The sequence below is a fragment of the Colias eurytheme genome, chromosome 13 (assembly GCF_061535395.1).
Source record: "Colias eurytheme isolate Ceu_HAF_F1 chromosome 13, ilColEury1 Martin Lab GWU primary, whole genome shotgun sequence".
NCBI classification, from domain to species: Eukaryota; Metazoa; Arthropoda; class Insecta; order Lepidoptera; family Pieridae; genus Colias; species Colias eurytheme.
In genome coordinates, this window is record NC_142992.1 from 10,810,262 (window position 1) to 10,827,646 (window position 17,385).

Consider the following 17,385-nt stretch of genomic DNA (forward strand, 5'->3'; position numbering starts at 1 on the left):
TATAGGGGTTAAAGTGGGAATAAATAAATGAATTTTATCAAATATACTCAAGTTACGTATCTAATGAAAGACATGACGTGTAAAGTACAATAAGACATATTTTATCAAAATTGGTTCATCCATTTATTGGATATACTTAGGTATAAAAGTGGGAATAAAAGCTGTCAAATAATATAGCCAAGTGGCATATCAAATGAAAGGGCATGACCTGACGTGAGAAGTATAATGAGGCATATTTAATCAAAATCGGTTCATCCATTTATTGATTTATAGCGGTAAAAGTGGGAATGAATAATCGAATGTGGTCAAATAATATACTCAAGCGGCATATCAAATGTGTGAATTGTGAATTACAATTAGTCATGTTTTATCAAAATCGGTTAATCTGTTTATTACATAAAGGGCACCTTAGGGGTGATAGTGGGGATAAATAATCCAAATGGAGTACCAAACGAAAGGATATGACATGTACATAATATATAGGTATGATTAGACATGGTTTAGATCAAAATCGGTTCTGCCATTTACTAGGGGTGAAAGGGAAAAGTTGAAAGTCTGTGAAAGTAGAAGGAATATGGGAGCGGGAGAAGAACCACATCCTGGAAATTTTGAACTCTTCCGTACCTACGTTTTATAGCTCAGTTTAGTAATAAATTTTACTAACAGTTCTTTTGTGTTATTATTTATTTTATTTCTTAACTGTATAATAATCTGTAAGTACCTACTTATAATTTAGTTGTATATGATAGTACGTGTTTCAAGACGTGTTTACTCAATAATTGTGTGTTAAGTAGTAACTACTATGCAGTCACTATTCCACGCGGACGAAGTCGCGGGCACAGCTAGTAAAGAATAAATAAATAAATAAATAAATAAATAAATAAATAATAATTAACAACCGTCTCAATCAATACGAAACATTTTTCAATGATTATAATTATATTTTCTTACTTTAGCTGACTAAACAAACAATGATTGAACTTAGCGGACTCAACTAGTGACTCGTGACTTCTTTTACGTGCTAAAATTCAAATTCAAATAGAGTTCTGCGGCTTCCGCCTTAATCTTGTCACGAGGTATAAAAAATAGATGTTGTCCGACACAACATTCTCTACCCGATATGCACACAAAATTTCATGAGAATCAGTCAAGCCGTCTCAAAAGAATTTAACTTAAAAGCTTAAACACTGCAATACTAGAATTTTATTTATGTTTATATTATAATGTACTTAAAATCAATATTAAATATTATAACATAACTGCGTTAAAAACAACCGACTTCAAACTTGCACTTGCAACATTTACAAATACAGACAAAAATGCTCATAAAATAAAAACTACTGGGCCTATCCGAATAAAATTTTTATGGGACCAATTCGACACCATCTCGCATCGAAAAAAAAAGAATCACGTAAATCGGTTCAGAAACCTCTGAGTAATCGGTGTACATACATAAAAAAAACATACCGGCCGAATTGATAACCTCCTCCTTTTTTTTGAAGTCGGTTAATAAATAAAAATATTGGCTGATAGTGATGATGATAATTAAAAATTGAATAGGTACACAACTCACATTATTATGAGACACGTTCAAATTAACGGTATTATTGGGCAGATTAGTTGGCATCTCTCTCAGTCCGCGCTGGGAACAATCCACCCCCACCACGTATATCGCCTCCTTGGACACCACTAGTTCGAGCACCGTGGTGCACGTGCAGTTTATGTTCGCTGGCTTTATGTTCTGGCAGGACTCGTTTAGCTGCAATTTTGTATAAAAATTGTCGTAAATTTGATTGTTTTATTCGTAGTTTTTTAGATAAAATGTGAATTCTGTCGCACTTTTGACGTGACAACGTATTATAATTCGATAGAGCCGGCTGCACGCACGAAAAAACATGACTCATGCGGCGTTACCTCGCTAGGAGGCGTTCCATGTGAGGCTTGAATTGCAAGCGAGAGCGCGGAACGAGCGACAAAGAAGCACAATCGGACGTTGTCACGTTCAACTATCGTCAGTAAACCGACTTTACAGATGTATACAGTGTAAATAGGTATGTGTAGTTTACACAGTGCTTACCTAAATATAGAGACCTCAACATACCTGTTTTTGCACCCACACATGGTCGATCTGGACAATCTGGACGTCCTTAAACCAGTTGTACCTCAGATCTATAGCACAGTACGTCTTATTGTAGTGGAGGAACTTCAGCAGCGGCTCCCGGCTGTTCACCTCCATGGCTTTGTGGAAGTGCTTGCAGGGGAGGTAGTTGTTACCTGTAAGGAGATTGTTGGTACAGATTAAATAAATGTCGTTTATATCTTGTATTTCTATAAATAGTCGCTTTTTCCTATTGTTTTGTAACTATAATCGGCCAAACCGTTTAGGTGGAGTAAGGTGACAAACATTCACAATGTTATCTATATCTACAAACAATATCACAATCACACGCACACGGCACGCACGCACATGCATACGCGCAGACACTCACACAAAAAAAAACAAACACAATTTCCCTTCAATCACCATTTATGAATTTATTACATCATTTTCTATTTAGCAGTTAGTTTATCTGTCAGTTAAAGTAATGTTACTATGAAAAAATTTCAAAGATTATTAAACCGAAACATTATCGGCATTCGGCAAGCAGTGAAACCGACCACTCGTAAATCTCATGATCCTAATCATTCATAAAAAAAAAGACTGATTGCACTCCGGGAGTGCCGGCAGAAGTGAAAACTTGATTATTAACGTTGAGCATGTTTGATATTTTGGAATGGTATCCGTCTTACGCTTTTTCGATCAGGTCACGTGTCCTGACGCGAGTTTAAGATTTTATACCCATTACAGAAAAAGTGCTCAACGCCGCTAAAGAAGTTTTCACTTCAAAAATATAATCTGTGAACTTATTACCTGACAAATCCACATGTATCTTCCTATTACTCTGCAGGAGACTCAACGGGAACTCCGTCAGGTTGTTAGAAGACGCATCCAATACATTAAGGGCGTATAAATATGCGAAGGGCCGGCTCAAAGGTGGCTGGGGGGTTATGCTGCTCAAGTTGTTGTTCGAAATGTTGAGACAGACGATTGGTGAGTGCTTTGGGAATTGACCTGCAAATGTAGAAGACTGTTTTATCCTACTAATCTCCTACATGGTATAAAACAAAATTAAGTCGCTTTCTATTCTCTGTGTCTGTATGCTGAGATTCTTAAAGTGAACAGATTTTGATGGGCTTTTTTATAGATACTGATAACAATCCTTTCATAATGTTAACTTAGGAACACCTTAGATACTTCTTGTCTTCATGTCTGCCATTTTTGTATAATATTGTAATTTAATCATTTCATGAGGAAGTTGTAAGGAAAACATGGCCCGTGTAATATATTGTATTAATAAATAATAAAGACAATATTTATTATATGAAATAAAGATAAGGTGGAATTAAATTCGTTTACACTCTGATTTATAAAATAAAAGCTAATACTCATTAAATAAACCGCTTAGTTTGCATAGGTAACTTTATTATGACGCGGTGAATAATTTTATTGCGTTTTTAAATTAAATCTAAAATCTTGCGAAATAAAGCTGTAATATTATAATTATTTTTTCTGATTATTATTTATTATAATAATTATTACTCGGTTGACTTGCATCTAGGATTTTATCAATTGAAGTGTGTCATATTACATATTACGTAGATATTTATGAGATTTTTTTTAAATATCTAAAATGTATTTTTATTTATATTATACTTAGGTACGCGTAGCTTTTACATATTTTTATGATAACAGATTGCAGATTACTATCTAAAGGATTCAGTTTGACTCATTATCTCATACCAACTACTGAAAATAGAGGTATCGTTGTTGCATTATGTGCATATTTTACGAAAACATGTCGAATATAACTCAACCACTTGTTTTCGAAAGTCGGTTAATATGTGAAATCTCCGAATTTTTAAATAATAACAATATACTCACTGTCGTTAGTTCTTTTTTCCTCTTGAAAAATATCCTTAACTGATGCATTAATAAAAATTAAAAATAACATGAATCATAATGTTATACGTCTGCTTATAGCATATAAGTACCTACAGCTTTTAAACGTTTCAGACCTTAAATTTTGCACGCCTCATAAGCGAAGCGTTGAGGTGGGTACTACTGTCACTTCGCGCAAAACATCTGATTTTTCAAACTTAAAATGTCTTTATGTATCATACATTGCACTTGTAAGATAATACATACACACACATATTAAGAAAAAACACTATTTTTAACGTTCATGATATTTTTGATGTCATTTTTGTTATTTAAACTAGTTAAAAAACAGTTTAAAAAAGTTCTGTCTTGGACGTCCGTGTGTCTGTATGTGAGGATCCTTTTTCTTGTTAACACGATAGCGACCGAAATACTTTACTAATCGAGTCTTTTTTTTTTCTCTTACGCTTGAGTATGCTCAGGAATAGAACCCTTTCATTTTTCAGGGTCTGATTCGATGTGGTTTAATTGTTATTAAATAAACAAAAATAATAATTAATAAATATTTATTAAAAAAAAAAATTATGAGGCGTGCACTTTTGGATTTTCCAAATTATTTTAAATTGCAATTCAAGATTTTTTTGAAGGGAGTTCGTGTTCTTGTAAATAAAAAGAGATGCAAATATTAATATCGAAACTATCTTTAAAACTACATATCTAAATTCTATCTGTCTGATAAAACTGTCCGTCTCTATGTATGTGCGTATCTATAAAACTAGGTATCTACGCAACGGATTTCTATGCAGTTTTTGTCAAAAGATAGAATGCTTCAAGAGAAAAGTATTAATAGTTTATTATTAGTATTTATTAGTCACAAACTAAACTAAAAACTCACCGACAATTTTCCCAATGTTCCCGTCAGTGAGGGCCATGGATGTCAGCCTTCGGAAGATCGGTTGGGACACATCTAGATCTTTTATAGTTGCGTTCGACACGTGGAGGTTCGTCGTGTTCTGTGTCACTGTGAAATATAAGAAAATAATATGAATAAATATAATTTGAATTTAATATTTTTGGTTTTATTGCATTCAAATGCTTTGTTAATATAAATTTATAAAGAATAGAAAAACGCGGTCACGGGTGGCTGAGTTGGTCAAGCATCTGCCCCTGATTGCCGTGAAAGGATGCGGGTTCGAGTCCAGCCTCGTCGTCGAATTTTTTATATTCTTTATAATGATAAGTTTATAATTAATATAATGTGTACTTCATACCTACTAGTAGCGTTTATAAATAAGAATGATCAACTTAAATAAGGGTTTTTTTTTATGAATTTTCTCATGCAAACAGTAGCTACTGGTCTGAAATGTGAATTACTTTTATATCTCTATTATCTAAGAAATAATTCCTGGCAGAAGAAATTACAGAAATAATGTTGTGCCGGGTCAGTCAGTAACTCAATAAAAACAATAAGTCACTGTCTATTAAATTAGTATTCGCAACAGCATAGGAATTGAGAAAGTGACTGCCTGTGACTGCATTATAGATTTAAATTCAAAAAAGAGTAATTTCCATCTGTTATCCTATTGAATTATTTGTATTCTATAATTGGATATCATTATTGTAATCTATTGATTTAATTGAAAATCTAATACACATATTCGAATTTAATTTTGAACAATATTTAAGAACAAATACATATCTGATGTATTTTTCTTTTATTAATTATGCGCTACAGATAAAGAATATATATCTAGAGCTTTTTATTCCAGAAATTTTTTGATCACACTCTCTACATTGTTTATACTTACTACAAAATAAATAGATATGTCATACGTCGTATAAGTCACGATTAAAATCCGTTAAAAGTATCTTATTTAGACCTAATACTAACTACTAACAGTGCCAGCCATACCATCATAATGAACATAATTAAAATGAGCATGCAGCATAAACATTCAAACATGTCTATTTATAACCCACAGTGGCGACATAAATATAAATCTTTACAGCACACGATTTGTCGTTTCAAGGTCGTGTCGTTGTCGTTATCTGCATCTGTAAATACATATTTACACGCTTGTTTGTGGCTGCTAACATGTTGTTTAATTATATTTTATGGTGTACAGATGACATAAATTAGGCTAGATACAATTAAATTATTAATTGTGACGGTTACTTCACTTTCTTGTATATAAAATTAGTTTAATGTGTGTACAATTACGAAAAAACAGTGAACACAGTTTAGTACGAGAAATGTTAGGATAGTAAATTATTTATATAACAACAGTTTAAAATAATTTAATCTATAATTAATACACAGTGTATGTTGGGTATGTGTGTCTGGTAAACGAATAAACCGTTTCAATTTTTTTAACTCTTTTCTATAGAGAAAATTCTGAGTTATTTTGATAGAAATGCAGTAAACACTGATATCTACACTGGTCATCAAAAAAATCGACCCACCTGCATTTTTACGGAAAATTGCGGTTTTCTCACAAACTAAAGAAAAAAAATGTTTGGAAACTGAACCGATTAATTAAACATGCATATTTACACGAATATAAACACATAAAATCATTAACATATTAAAAAAAAATGTCAATTTCGAATAAAGTTCAAAATCCTCAATTTTCAGCTTTTTCTTTATTTAATTTCAAATGCAGTTTATTTTATAATCATGAAACTTATGATCACGTTTCCTTCGAATTTATACTCAGTACTTTCTCTTCTTTCTGGAATGATAGCCTGCGTTCACCATTTTAAAGAAATAATCAAGATTTTGATGGTCTCTTGAGGAATTCGTTATCATTCTTCCCTCATGGCGGTTTTCAGGTCTCCTATTGTTGTAGGGGCTGAATTACGAGCTCTAAGCTTTATTTTTTAATTGTCCCACATGTGCTCTGTAGGTTTCAAATCGAGACTTTTTGCTAACCAGAGTGTAACTCTAATGCGGACCTCTTCTAAATACTGGATCACGATTCGCTCTACGTGTTTCCGAGCATTATCATGCATAGACTCAAAGTTTTTGCAGATACAGCCGGCATATTACACCATATGATAGTCCAAAACCTCGGTAATGTATTGAACAGCATTTAATGAGCATCTTTTTATCGTCAAGCTCCGTGCGTCTTGTCAAAGAAATGCCACTCTAGAACTTTACAGAGCCTCCATCATAATCGACCGTTTCTCCTACCTAGCACTGAACAAATCGTTCATCTGGTCATCGCATGACATAAAGACGTCTATCAGCACCATATAAAGTCATTTGCATCTTGTCACTCAAAAGTACTGACTCCCATTGGCCTATAGTCTAGTTTACGTGATTTCGAGTCAATTGAAGTCTGGTTTGTCGATGAGCTGTGGCTGATTGTGGCCATGTTTCTGGCTTGTGTGGTCTTAGATTCTACTCCTAAGTCTTCTTCTAACAGTTCTGTCATTTATACCCACCTCCTTATCTTCACGCAGGCGTCACTAGAGATCTACACCAGACAGATGTCGATTTTGTAGAGTTGATTTCATTATCTAGGGGTCGTCCCTTTGAGGTGCCGCCCTATTTCTTGCAGATCAATATTTTCATCGATACTGCCCAGTCTCTAGAAACCTTTAGTAAACTCATCGAACTGCAAAACAGCTCAGATTTTAGTTTTTAGCCACAGCAAGTTGACATAACCCCTGTTTTAGTAGAGCCACAGTTTGGGCCCCCTCAGCTACAGTAGTATCCATTATTTTGAGACAAAATTTATCAAAACTACAGCATCAATTATTAAACTTAACGTTATGAATAAGAGATCCTGAAAAAAGTCATTTTTGAACTGGGAACACGGGCATAATTTGTCCCGCCGTAAACCGTCAAATCAACACTGTACAGTATTTCTGTATAAAAATTTGTTAAGAATCATTAAGTGCAGTAAAATTTACGACAAACATAATGATTAGCATGTTATCAGACCCTTACAACAAAATACAACAATATAAGACGACTTATTTGTGAAATAATCAATAAATAGCAAACATAGTGTAGGTGGGTCGATTTTTTTGATGACCAGTGTATAATATTCTGCTTTTTAGTTATGTTGGAGAGATGTCACTTTTTATAATAAAAATACCGGTTTTATTACCAAAGCGAGTCTTCAATAAATGCAAAATCTGAAAAGATTTGTCAGCAAGTTGCGTGGGTAAGGACTACCTGGCAATAATTTACTACCTATCTAAAAAACTATCACAAATCCATAAACTTTACATCAGGTAAACCTGTTCTTGATCTGTCATAAAAAGCGATTTTATTTATGGTATGGTTTTACTGGAGATAGTTCCATAGGTATAATTTTACCGCGTTCAGCGGTGAAACATCTCCACTTTCAGCCTACACTTGTCCACTGCTGGACATAGGCCTCAGTCATGGCACGCCACAACAAACATCTATCCCATGGGAATTTACCCTATTTACGCAGGCGAAACTGCGGGCGAAAAGCTAGTAGGTACAGCATAAATGCTAACATACAAATTCTCTTTCCTATTTTTAATTTGGCCGTACATTAGTACCTACTTCAGAGATTAAAGAGTTTAGTAGTCCTAATTAATTTAAAAAATGCATTAGTTCAGAGAGCCTAGTACAGCATTAAGGAATATAATTATGGCAGATGACAACCCATGGAGGATTGTCGCATAAAAACCACAGGACAGTTCTTTGGCATATAAGTAATGATAATATATGCTGTAAAATTAAATTGTAATACTGACATGATTTAAAAGAGCAACTATGGAGTTCCTTGCCGGTTCTTCTCAATAGATACTGCTTTCCGAATCGGTGGTAAATGTAAAAATATGTAATGACGATTCAAAAGTGCTTCAACAAGAAGTCTAATTGAATAAATGAATGTTTGAATTTGAGTCTTACTTACTAAATATAGCCAGGGCCTCCCTCAACCTGAAGCTGTCCACATCACAGCAGAACACGGACACGGGGTCCACGCGGGTGCACTTCTGCCCGTCCGTGGGGCACTTGTCCCGGGGCATGTGGAAACACTTCTCGATCTTGGGCTCGTCCCGGGATGATTCTTCTGGCTTCTCCGTGGAAGTCGGGTGGGGCTGAAATGTGTTCATATAATTTTATTTTATGGAACTTTGAAGCTCGTAGGAGTCAATTATAAGTATTCATTATTATGGAATAAAAAGCTTGCTTGCTTGCAAGTGATCGTTCAAGTTGATCGTTATAATCATTATAAAATTTACGATGATTCTAGTTTTGATGTATCTATGACTATATTATGATTCGGAGTAATTCTAAAGTTCAGAAAACTTTATAAAATCTATCTTTGCTTAATTTATGGATATTTTTCTAGCCTATAAAAAGGAATAGATAATATACTGATACCTCCATGCTTTCCTCCATCCTGGTCTCCGAGAACGGAAGCACGAAGAGGTATGCTATCGCACTCCATAGCACCAACTGTAACAAGACAGCAGAATTGTTTCTTTCGACTAAAATAACTAAATTCAAGGGCCAATTGTCCGTTCAGGAGCATTCTACGTTCATCTTTATAACCGTTTCGCTTTCAGCGGTTTTTTATTAAATTTCTTTGCACACTTGCTTAAAAATAGAATAGAGAGGCACTTTGAGAACCTACATACCTAGTATATGTATGAAATGCGAAATGTCGAATAAACTGATCCACGGCTCTTACTTACCAAGAGGGTTCGATCAATGCGCCAAATGGTCCCTACCATATAAGGAAGCCGAAATAAACGCAAAAAACATCTTTAATAAATTCAACATTATATTTTAATTTAAATGTTTAAAAATTTTAATGTTGTGCATTCATGTATTGGATAATAAGTAACAAATTAAAATCACACACGATTGATTAGCAGGAAGTTACCTAATTACTGTAAAACGGTGATTAACTACTGCAATTAACTGGATTACAACGAAAATATTATTTATGTGTTGTTAAGAGTGTCGTAAATCCTGTTCTGGTTTAAATGTGAACTGAGTTAGTTAGGACTTAGGTACCTAGCCGTTTCTATCAGGACTTATATTCAACAACCACGTAATAATAGACTGCAGTAGATGTGCCTCACGGTATTACTTGCATTGCTCCGTTTCTATTTAGCGTGATGATATATATAGCCTTCCCGATAAATGGGCTATCTAACACCGAAATAATTTTTCAAATCGGAACAATAGTTCCTGAGATTAGCGTGTTCAAACAAACAAACTCTTCAGCTTTATAATATAAGCATAGATTAACAAGTAACAACCCATTACCTAAATTTAAACTCAAACATTTATTTACATTTACTTACTACCTTTTCGGAAAGCAGTATCTATGGAGAAGAACCAGCCAGTAACCAAATTTATATTTTTTTATAAATCAAATTAAGTATATACATATATCCATACTTAATATTATAAATGCGAAAGTAACTCTGTCTGTCTGTCTGTTACTCAATCACGCCTAAACTACTGAACCAATTTGCATGAAATTTGGTACGGAGATATTTTGATACCCGAGAAAGGACATAGGCTACCTTTTATTGCGAAATATGTACCACGGGCGAAGCCGGGGCGGACCTCTAGTATTGAAATAAAAATATAGCATAAAGAATAAAACCATTCCTCACCTAAGAAAGTTTCGTCACGACGCGAGATTCGAGACGAGTCTTGGCGGCCGTCAGCCAATTATTTAATATGCTACTTCCCTTTTATGTCAAGAACTCAGGTATGGAGAATGGACATTTTTCAACATTAAAATTTAAAACACATCTTTGTAACGGGTTTAAAATTAAATTTGTAGTAGTTGTTTATGTATTTGTTAACAGGAAAAGTCACTTACTAATTACCTAATAGCATATTATGCATTGTTTAAGAATTAGGTATGTTTTTATTTATATAATAGTGTGAAATTAATATACGAAATAAGAGAGTGTGTATGCTGAGCACACGTGTCAGAAGTGAAACTACTTTATTATTTACTCTACTCTATTATTTACTCTTAACGCGCCTTAAGAAGGTTTCTCTTCAAAAAGCTTCTTCTTCAAGCTTGCTCTATTCTTAGTGAGTGAGATACTACCTATATATGTTGAAAATAAGTTATTCCTATCAACAATTAGTAGAGTGCCGTAAGGCATAAAAATGGTCAAACCTCGGAACCCAGGGCCTGTCAATGAATCTGTATATCAAGTATGAGACTGCATTATTAAAACCTCAAATAAAAAAGTTAAAAAGAAAAAAATGACCGATCTCGATTTACAACAATTTTTAACAACAATTTACTGAAAAATGAGAGGCGGAAGGGGGAAAAAGTGTTTATAGTGAAAATTTTAATTTTATTTGTAATAAATTATATGTGCAGAGTAACTTCAATGTTAATTTATTAGATTATCGTAAAAAATAAGTTACAAAAAAAATTTATCATTAACTATACACATTGTTACATCATTGTACATTATTGTCGTCGTCGTCGATCTCGTTGATATAGATTGTAGGTGAAGGATTAGTGCAGCTGTCACCATTGCATTCTAAGCAAGCTGCAGTGCAGTTTAATCCACTTTTCCTGCACCCACAAGATGCTCCACATCCTGTTTTGCATGAGCTTGGTGCTTCTTTTTCACAAAAGAAGCACCTAGTTTTCCAATCAAAATCAATTGAAGTAGCTGTTCGAAGCTTTTTTTTAGGTGGAGAGCATGCAGATGTGGTGTTCTTTTTTTTTTAATTAAGAATTAATGCATCCTTTATTAATATATTATTGTCTGCATACCGAATGCACGTAGACAAAGTCGCGAGTATTTATACAGGGTGTAATCGTTAAGTGTGCACAGGCGATTATTCTGTAACTATTGCAGATATCAAAAAACTTTAAACTGATATCGAAAGTACTTAACCTAATGAGTAAAATGGCTATAATAAATTTTTGAAAATAAAACGAGTAATATCCAAAAATGTTACATTAAATGCTCCCATACATTTTATTTCCCATACATTTTGTATTCATAGCAGATTATCAACGTGACGTCCTCATTGTGCAATACAATGAGGAGCTCTATTTGCAGTTTCGAAATGAACTTCCCTTCAAATTTGCGAAGTAATTTAAGCAGAAAACCAAAAAAAGAAAGGAAAAGCTAAAATTTTTCATATTAAATGTACTAGGTTGATCCAAAAGTAATGATAATTGGGTATTTCCTGTGTACATAAAAATATAAAATAACTGTTTATTGCTTGCTCATGTACTCGCTAAGTTATCACAAAAAAATCATATCAATAGGCCACGTTTCCAAGTATTTACATTAATTTGAATGTGAACCGTGCGTGCCAGAATTTTTGCCGACAAAAAGAAGAAACAACAATTCGACATTTAGAGGGTGAATTTCTAAATTCTTAATGAGATCAGGATAATTTTTTGGCACGATTTGTGACCATGGACGTTACCCGGGTTCACCATGTTTATGCTGAAACCAAGAAACAATTAATGGCCTGGATGCGAGCTTCCAAAGTGACGATGAAGAAATTCAAAGTGAAAATTAGTGGGATAGATTAAAGCGGCAGTTTTTTGGGGCGCCGAAGGAATAATTTTGGTGGAATATTTTAAGAAGGTAGCCACTATGTTGGGCTCTTACTACACAGACCATATTAAAAGATTGCGGGTAGGTTAGTAAGGAAAAGAGACATGGCAAACTGCGGGCTTGAATGTTATTTCACCAAGACCACGCACCAGATCACAAAGCGTCAGTTGCAATGGCTGCCATTCAAAAATCGGCATTCCAAATGCTTAAACACCCACCCTGTTTGTTAGATCTAGCTCCTAGTTATTTCTATCTCTTTCCTGGGCACAAAAAACACCGTCTTAGCAAAAAATTTTAAGACGATAGCGAATAGATGGCCGCGTTGAGGGGTTTTTACGGATGAAGTCAAAGTTTTTTTTCTAAGTTTTGGAAAAAAAATATCGAAGTATATTATCTAGTTAGAAGACTATCTAGCGAAATATTTTAACTGTAATGACCTGGTTTAATATTGATTATAATTACTTTTGGATCAACTCATGTACATGGGATAGTCATATCTCATACTAAATGTATGGGAGGGTTTCAAGTGAATTTTTTAAATATTTATCGTTTTATTTTTAAAAATTTATTATGGCCATTTTACTCATTGGGTTAAGTACTTTCAATATCAGTTTAAAGTTTTTTGATATCTGTAATAGTTACGGAATAATCGCCTGTGCACACTTAACGATTACACCCTGTATACTGAGAAAGTCCATCCCCTCTTTTCGCAGATGCAGCTTTTAATGATGATATGCCTCTAGTGACTTTTATAATATCTCCTAGTTCAGAGCTTAATTCAGAACTAGATCCGATTTTATCACAAATGAGCTTCATCATTGCTTGTACATCAATACTGGATGGTTCACCCATTGCGACACGTGGCTGCAACAACAAATATTAGTAATATTAATAACTAACTTTTACATAATTAATGATTTATATTATTAAATTCTACTATTTTATTCTAACTTTTAACATCGATTTATTACAAAATATTAATAACTGTTTTCAAAAGCATGTAATATAAATGAAAAACAAATACTTACAATTTATGCCACTATTTTCAAAGTTTTTAAAACTCAGTAATGTTCAGTAATTAACTTTTATCACACTCACTGCACAATAATATAAACATTAATTTTTAATAAACAAAAATCTGAAATAAATATTTTTCGGAACGAAAACAATAGCTACGTATTAAGTTTAGCAAGTTATAACGTCGTGTACTATCCTGTGAGGGCCCGCCATGAATAATACCGAACAGCTGCTGTTATCCCCTCTATTCTCCAACCCGACCTTCATCGGTATATCTGCAGTCCCTAAAGATCCAAGATCAAGTTTTCAAGTTTGTAATAGTTGTTCTTTTTAAAATATGACTTTTGACTAATATAAATCAATGAAAACTCCAAAAAATTAATAATTGTTTATAATAATTTTTAAAAAATTGAGAGCGCGAAAAAATTTTTTTTTAACATTTTTCTATATACTATTAAAAACATATTTTCAAGGTTTATATTAAGATTCATTGACTGGCCCTGGATTTCGAGGTATAAACCTTACGGCGCTCCACTAAATATAATTACTAGTATATAAATGAATATATAACTGCAATAATATCGAATAAGTTACAAGGACACTCGATAATATAAACATAACATCGATATTGAAGCAATAACATGCGTTCATGTCAAATGTTTGCTATCACCCTTATCACAAGAGAGCTTCGTGACATTGATGTATCCATGATACCAATATGTATACTATACTACCTATAATATATTGTAAATAAATGAAATTCTAAATATTTCTATTTAAAATTCCATAAATCCACAATGTTATAATTTAATTAATTATTTTTAGCGTAAAAATTCACGAGGCGAGATTTCGGTATCTATTGTTTTAAAATATAGGTAATATATTAGCTTTCCACCCGGGCCGCGTCTTCGCCCGCTTTGTCTAAAACCCAATAAATTACATACGAAAATCTCTCTATCTATTAAAAAAACCGCATCAAAATCCGTTGCGTAGTTTTAAAGATTTAAGCATACAAAGGGATATAGGAATAGAGAAAGCGACTTTGTTTTATATTTTGTGATGATAAAACATTTCTATGATATAAATTAAATATTTTACATCATATTCTTTTAGTAACAGGTAATAACAATTCATCATCTTCGATATGTTTTGGTTTCATTTACCAGAAATTCGTATGAATGTGACAATAGGTGCCTAAAATCAATGTTTATAGTCACATAAAGTATGTATTATCTATACTAATATTATAAACGTTTAGTTATATGTATGTATGTATGGTTTGTCACGCATAAACTACTGAACCGATTATAATGAAATTTAACACACATATAGAGGATAACTTGGATTAACACATAGGATAGGTTTTATTCCGGAAATCCCACGGGAAAGGAACTATGCGGGTTTTCCTTTTAAAACGCGGGTGAAGACGCGGGCGAAAAGCTAGTAATTTATAAAGCGGTATTCACTGATTGCAAACTTCAATTACACTGCTGTATATTACAGTCATGATGCAACACTTTACTTTTGCTACTCGAAAAGTACCTAAAATAAGATTTTATAAAGTGCATTTATGCCGAAAATGTAAATGCGGCATCTGTCAAAAAATATAGAGCCAGCATTTTAAGGTAATAATTTATGTGTAACTTTTATTAAATATAAGATGAAAACTTTTTTACTAAAATGGCTTGTGAAATGAGTTTATTTACCTACTTACAATTTATTTATTTAACTAACGGTAGAACCAAAACTCTACCACAAAATTTAAACACTTCGTCCCCAAACTAATAAGGAATAAGGAAAACCGCACAAAATACAGTAAATCCTAAAACAATATTCTACATACATACATATTATTATGTGTCTTTCTAAAACACACAGCGTTGGTGAAGAAAGCTGTCTATGAATCCTATATATCTCTATGAAAAAGGGTCACCTTACCGAATATCGATGGATCTTTCACCTCACTAGCAAGAGCGCGTCCCTAGTATGTCATCTGTCATCGCCAATTTGACATCACCTTTGAAGCGCTGTCATCTGCCTCTGCCGGCATAGCGTTTATGAATTCGTGCGCAATAACATCGCGCAGAATATAATTAGTATTTATCTCTAGTAAAAGTGATAAAAAAGTGTTAAAACACATTAAGCGTTAAATTTTAGCAGTAATTGGTGGTTTTCTAGTTGTTAGAAACGTAATTAGTTCCAATATGAAACACAAAAGACCACGTTGTCGGAAGAAAATTCGAAAACCGGTGCTTTGGTATGTATAATAGTGGCGGGAACTCTTTTTCGTCCTCGGAGGACGAGAAAAGCAATGGTTCGTCACTGCCCAAGAGACCGGGAGACGAGAAATTCCGTAAGTACAATCAGACTTGTCATGACATGTCCGGACTCGTGCATAGAATTCCATGCAACACGTGGCATACATTTCAGTACCTATTTGACACAAATACATCAATATTTAGATGTGTGTAATTAATAATAAAACACAATGCATACAATGCATGCAGACACATTGGTTACTGTGTCAAGTATTGCTTTTAATCAGACTTGTGAGATAGCGTTATTACTTATTCTACCTAGGTAGAAGGTACTTAGGTATAAGGAATCGACCGTGATCCCCTATGGCTAACGAGCCCCAGCAGCAGGTAGTGAGGTATCTCAATCACTTTGACCATTCAATTGTAACTACCTAAACAAAAGTGAGTACCTACTACTTAGATTTTAGACAGGTACAAAACCAATCTATTACAATATTCTAAAGAGAAGAAATTGTTAATTAACTATTATAATATTATTTCAATATTGATACATGTCACATATAGATTTTACATTACTTAACTGTTTTAATATCATTTCAATAGTGATACATGTCACATATAGATTTTACATTACTAAGGATATGATATAGTGTATAATATGAGCAACAGTCTCACACAATATTCAGTAGGAGCTACTTATTATTGCAAGTTGAGATTACCTAATTTATCTTATGGTAAATAATTCTTAACATAAAGAGCTTATTTTCATAGTCAATTGATACCAGAATAAGCCTTGGTTCTATGGGTACTTATTTAATAGTAGTGGAAAATCATAAGAAATAGACATTGCATATTATGAGAAGTAGATATGATATACATTATCATCATCAAGGACCCATATTTACCGTACCCCGAACAGTTGAATGACATCATTCTTGCTTATAATGTTACCGATGATAATGATGTTTATCTAGTTCCTTTCTTACTTAAGTGAAAGAGCTTGCCTTAAAATTAACACTCAGGCGTGATAAAATTTTTATAATATCAACAGTAAAGTAACCAAAATCTTTGTATTTTTTATTTGTACCTTCTACAAAAATATGTACTGAAAATATGTACAAGGCGTCCTTAGCCATGATTAGCTTAGTATGGTTATGCTGAAAGAACTGAGTGTCCAGAAAGACACAGAAAAATATATGCCATACTTACATTCAGATAAGCTTCTGGCAATAAGAGCTGATGGCTCCGCCAGGTTGATATTCAATCTGAGACACCTAAACACCTAGGTATTAACCAGGTAATTTTGATACATATCACAGGTTATAATGGTAATTAAATTTTTACAAAGCCAGGATTGGCTTGTAAAATTAGACATCATTGGTAACAGTAATGAGATTCTTCCAAGGCCAGGATTGGCTTGTACAATCAGGCAGCATTGGCCTATTTTCTGCCTGCATATTGCAGCCATTTCAAATGGTCGCGGAGACCCTACAAGCTAGAGGTGCCCTCTTTCTATTTTATTTAAGCTATTAAGTTTGGTCTATTGATACCGTTACAAAATTAACTTCA

General features: G+C 33.5%; 1 protein-coding gene across 1 annotated transcript in view; it reads right to left on the bottom strand.

The window, feature by feature from the left end:
* hfw (leucine-rich repeat domain-containing protein hfw) overlaps positions 1-17,385 on the bottom strand; it is a 40,011-nt gene that overhangs the window by 5,211 nt on the left and 17,415 nt on the right. Inside the window, exons 2-7 of the mRNA XM_090109019.1 lie at positions 9,354-9,428; positions 8,881-9,067; positions 4,875-5,000; positions 2,912-3,112; positions 2,102-2,274; positions 1,574-1,759 (exon numbers count right to left, since the gene is read on the bottom strand). Of these exons, the coding sequence (XP_089965145.1) occupies positions 1,574-1,759; positions 2,102-2,274; positions 2,912-3,112; positions 4,875-5,000; positions 8,881-9,067; positions 9,354-9,428 (948 nt within the window). The remainder of the gene's footprint in view (positions 1-1,573; positions 1,760-2,101; positions 2,275-2,911; positions 3,113-4,874; positions 5,001-8,880; positions 9,068-9,353; positions 9,429-17,385) is intronic.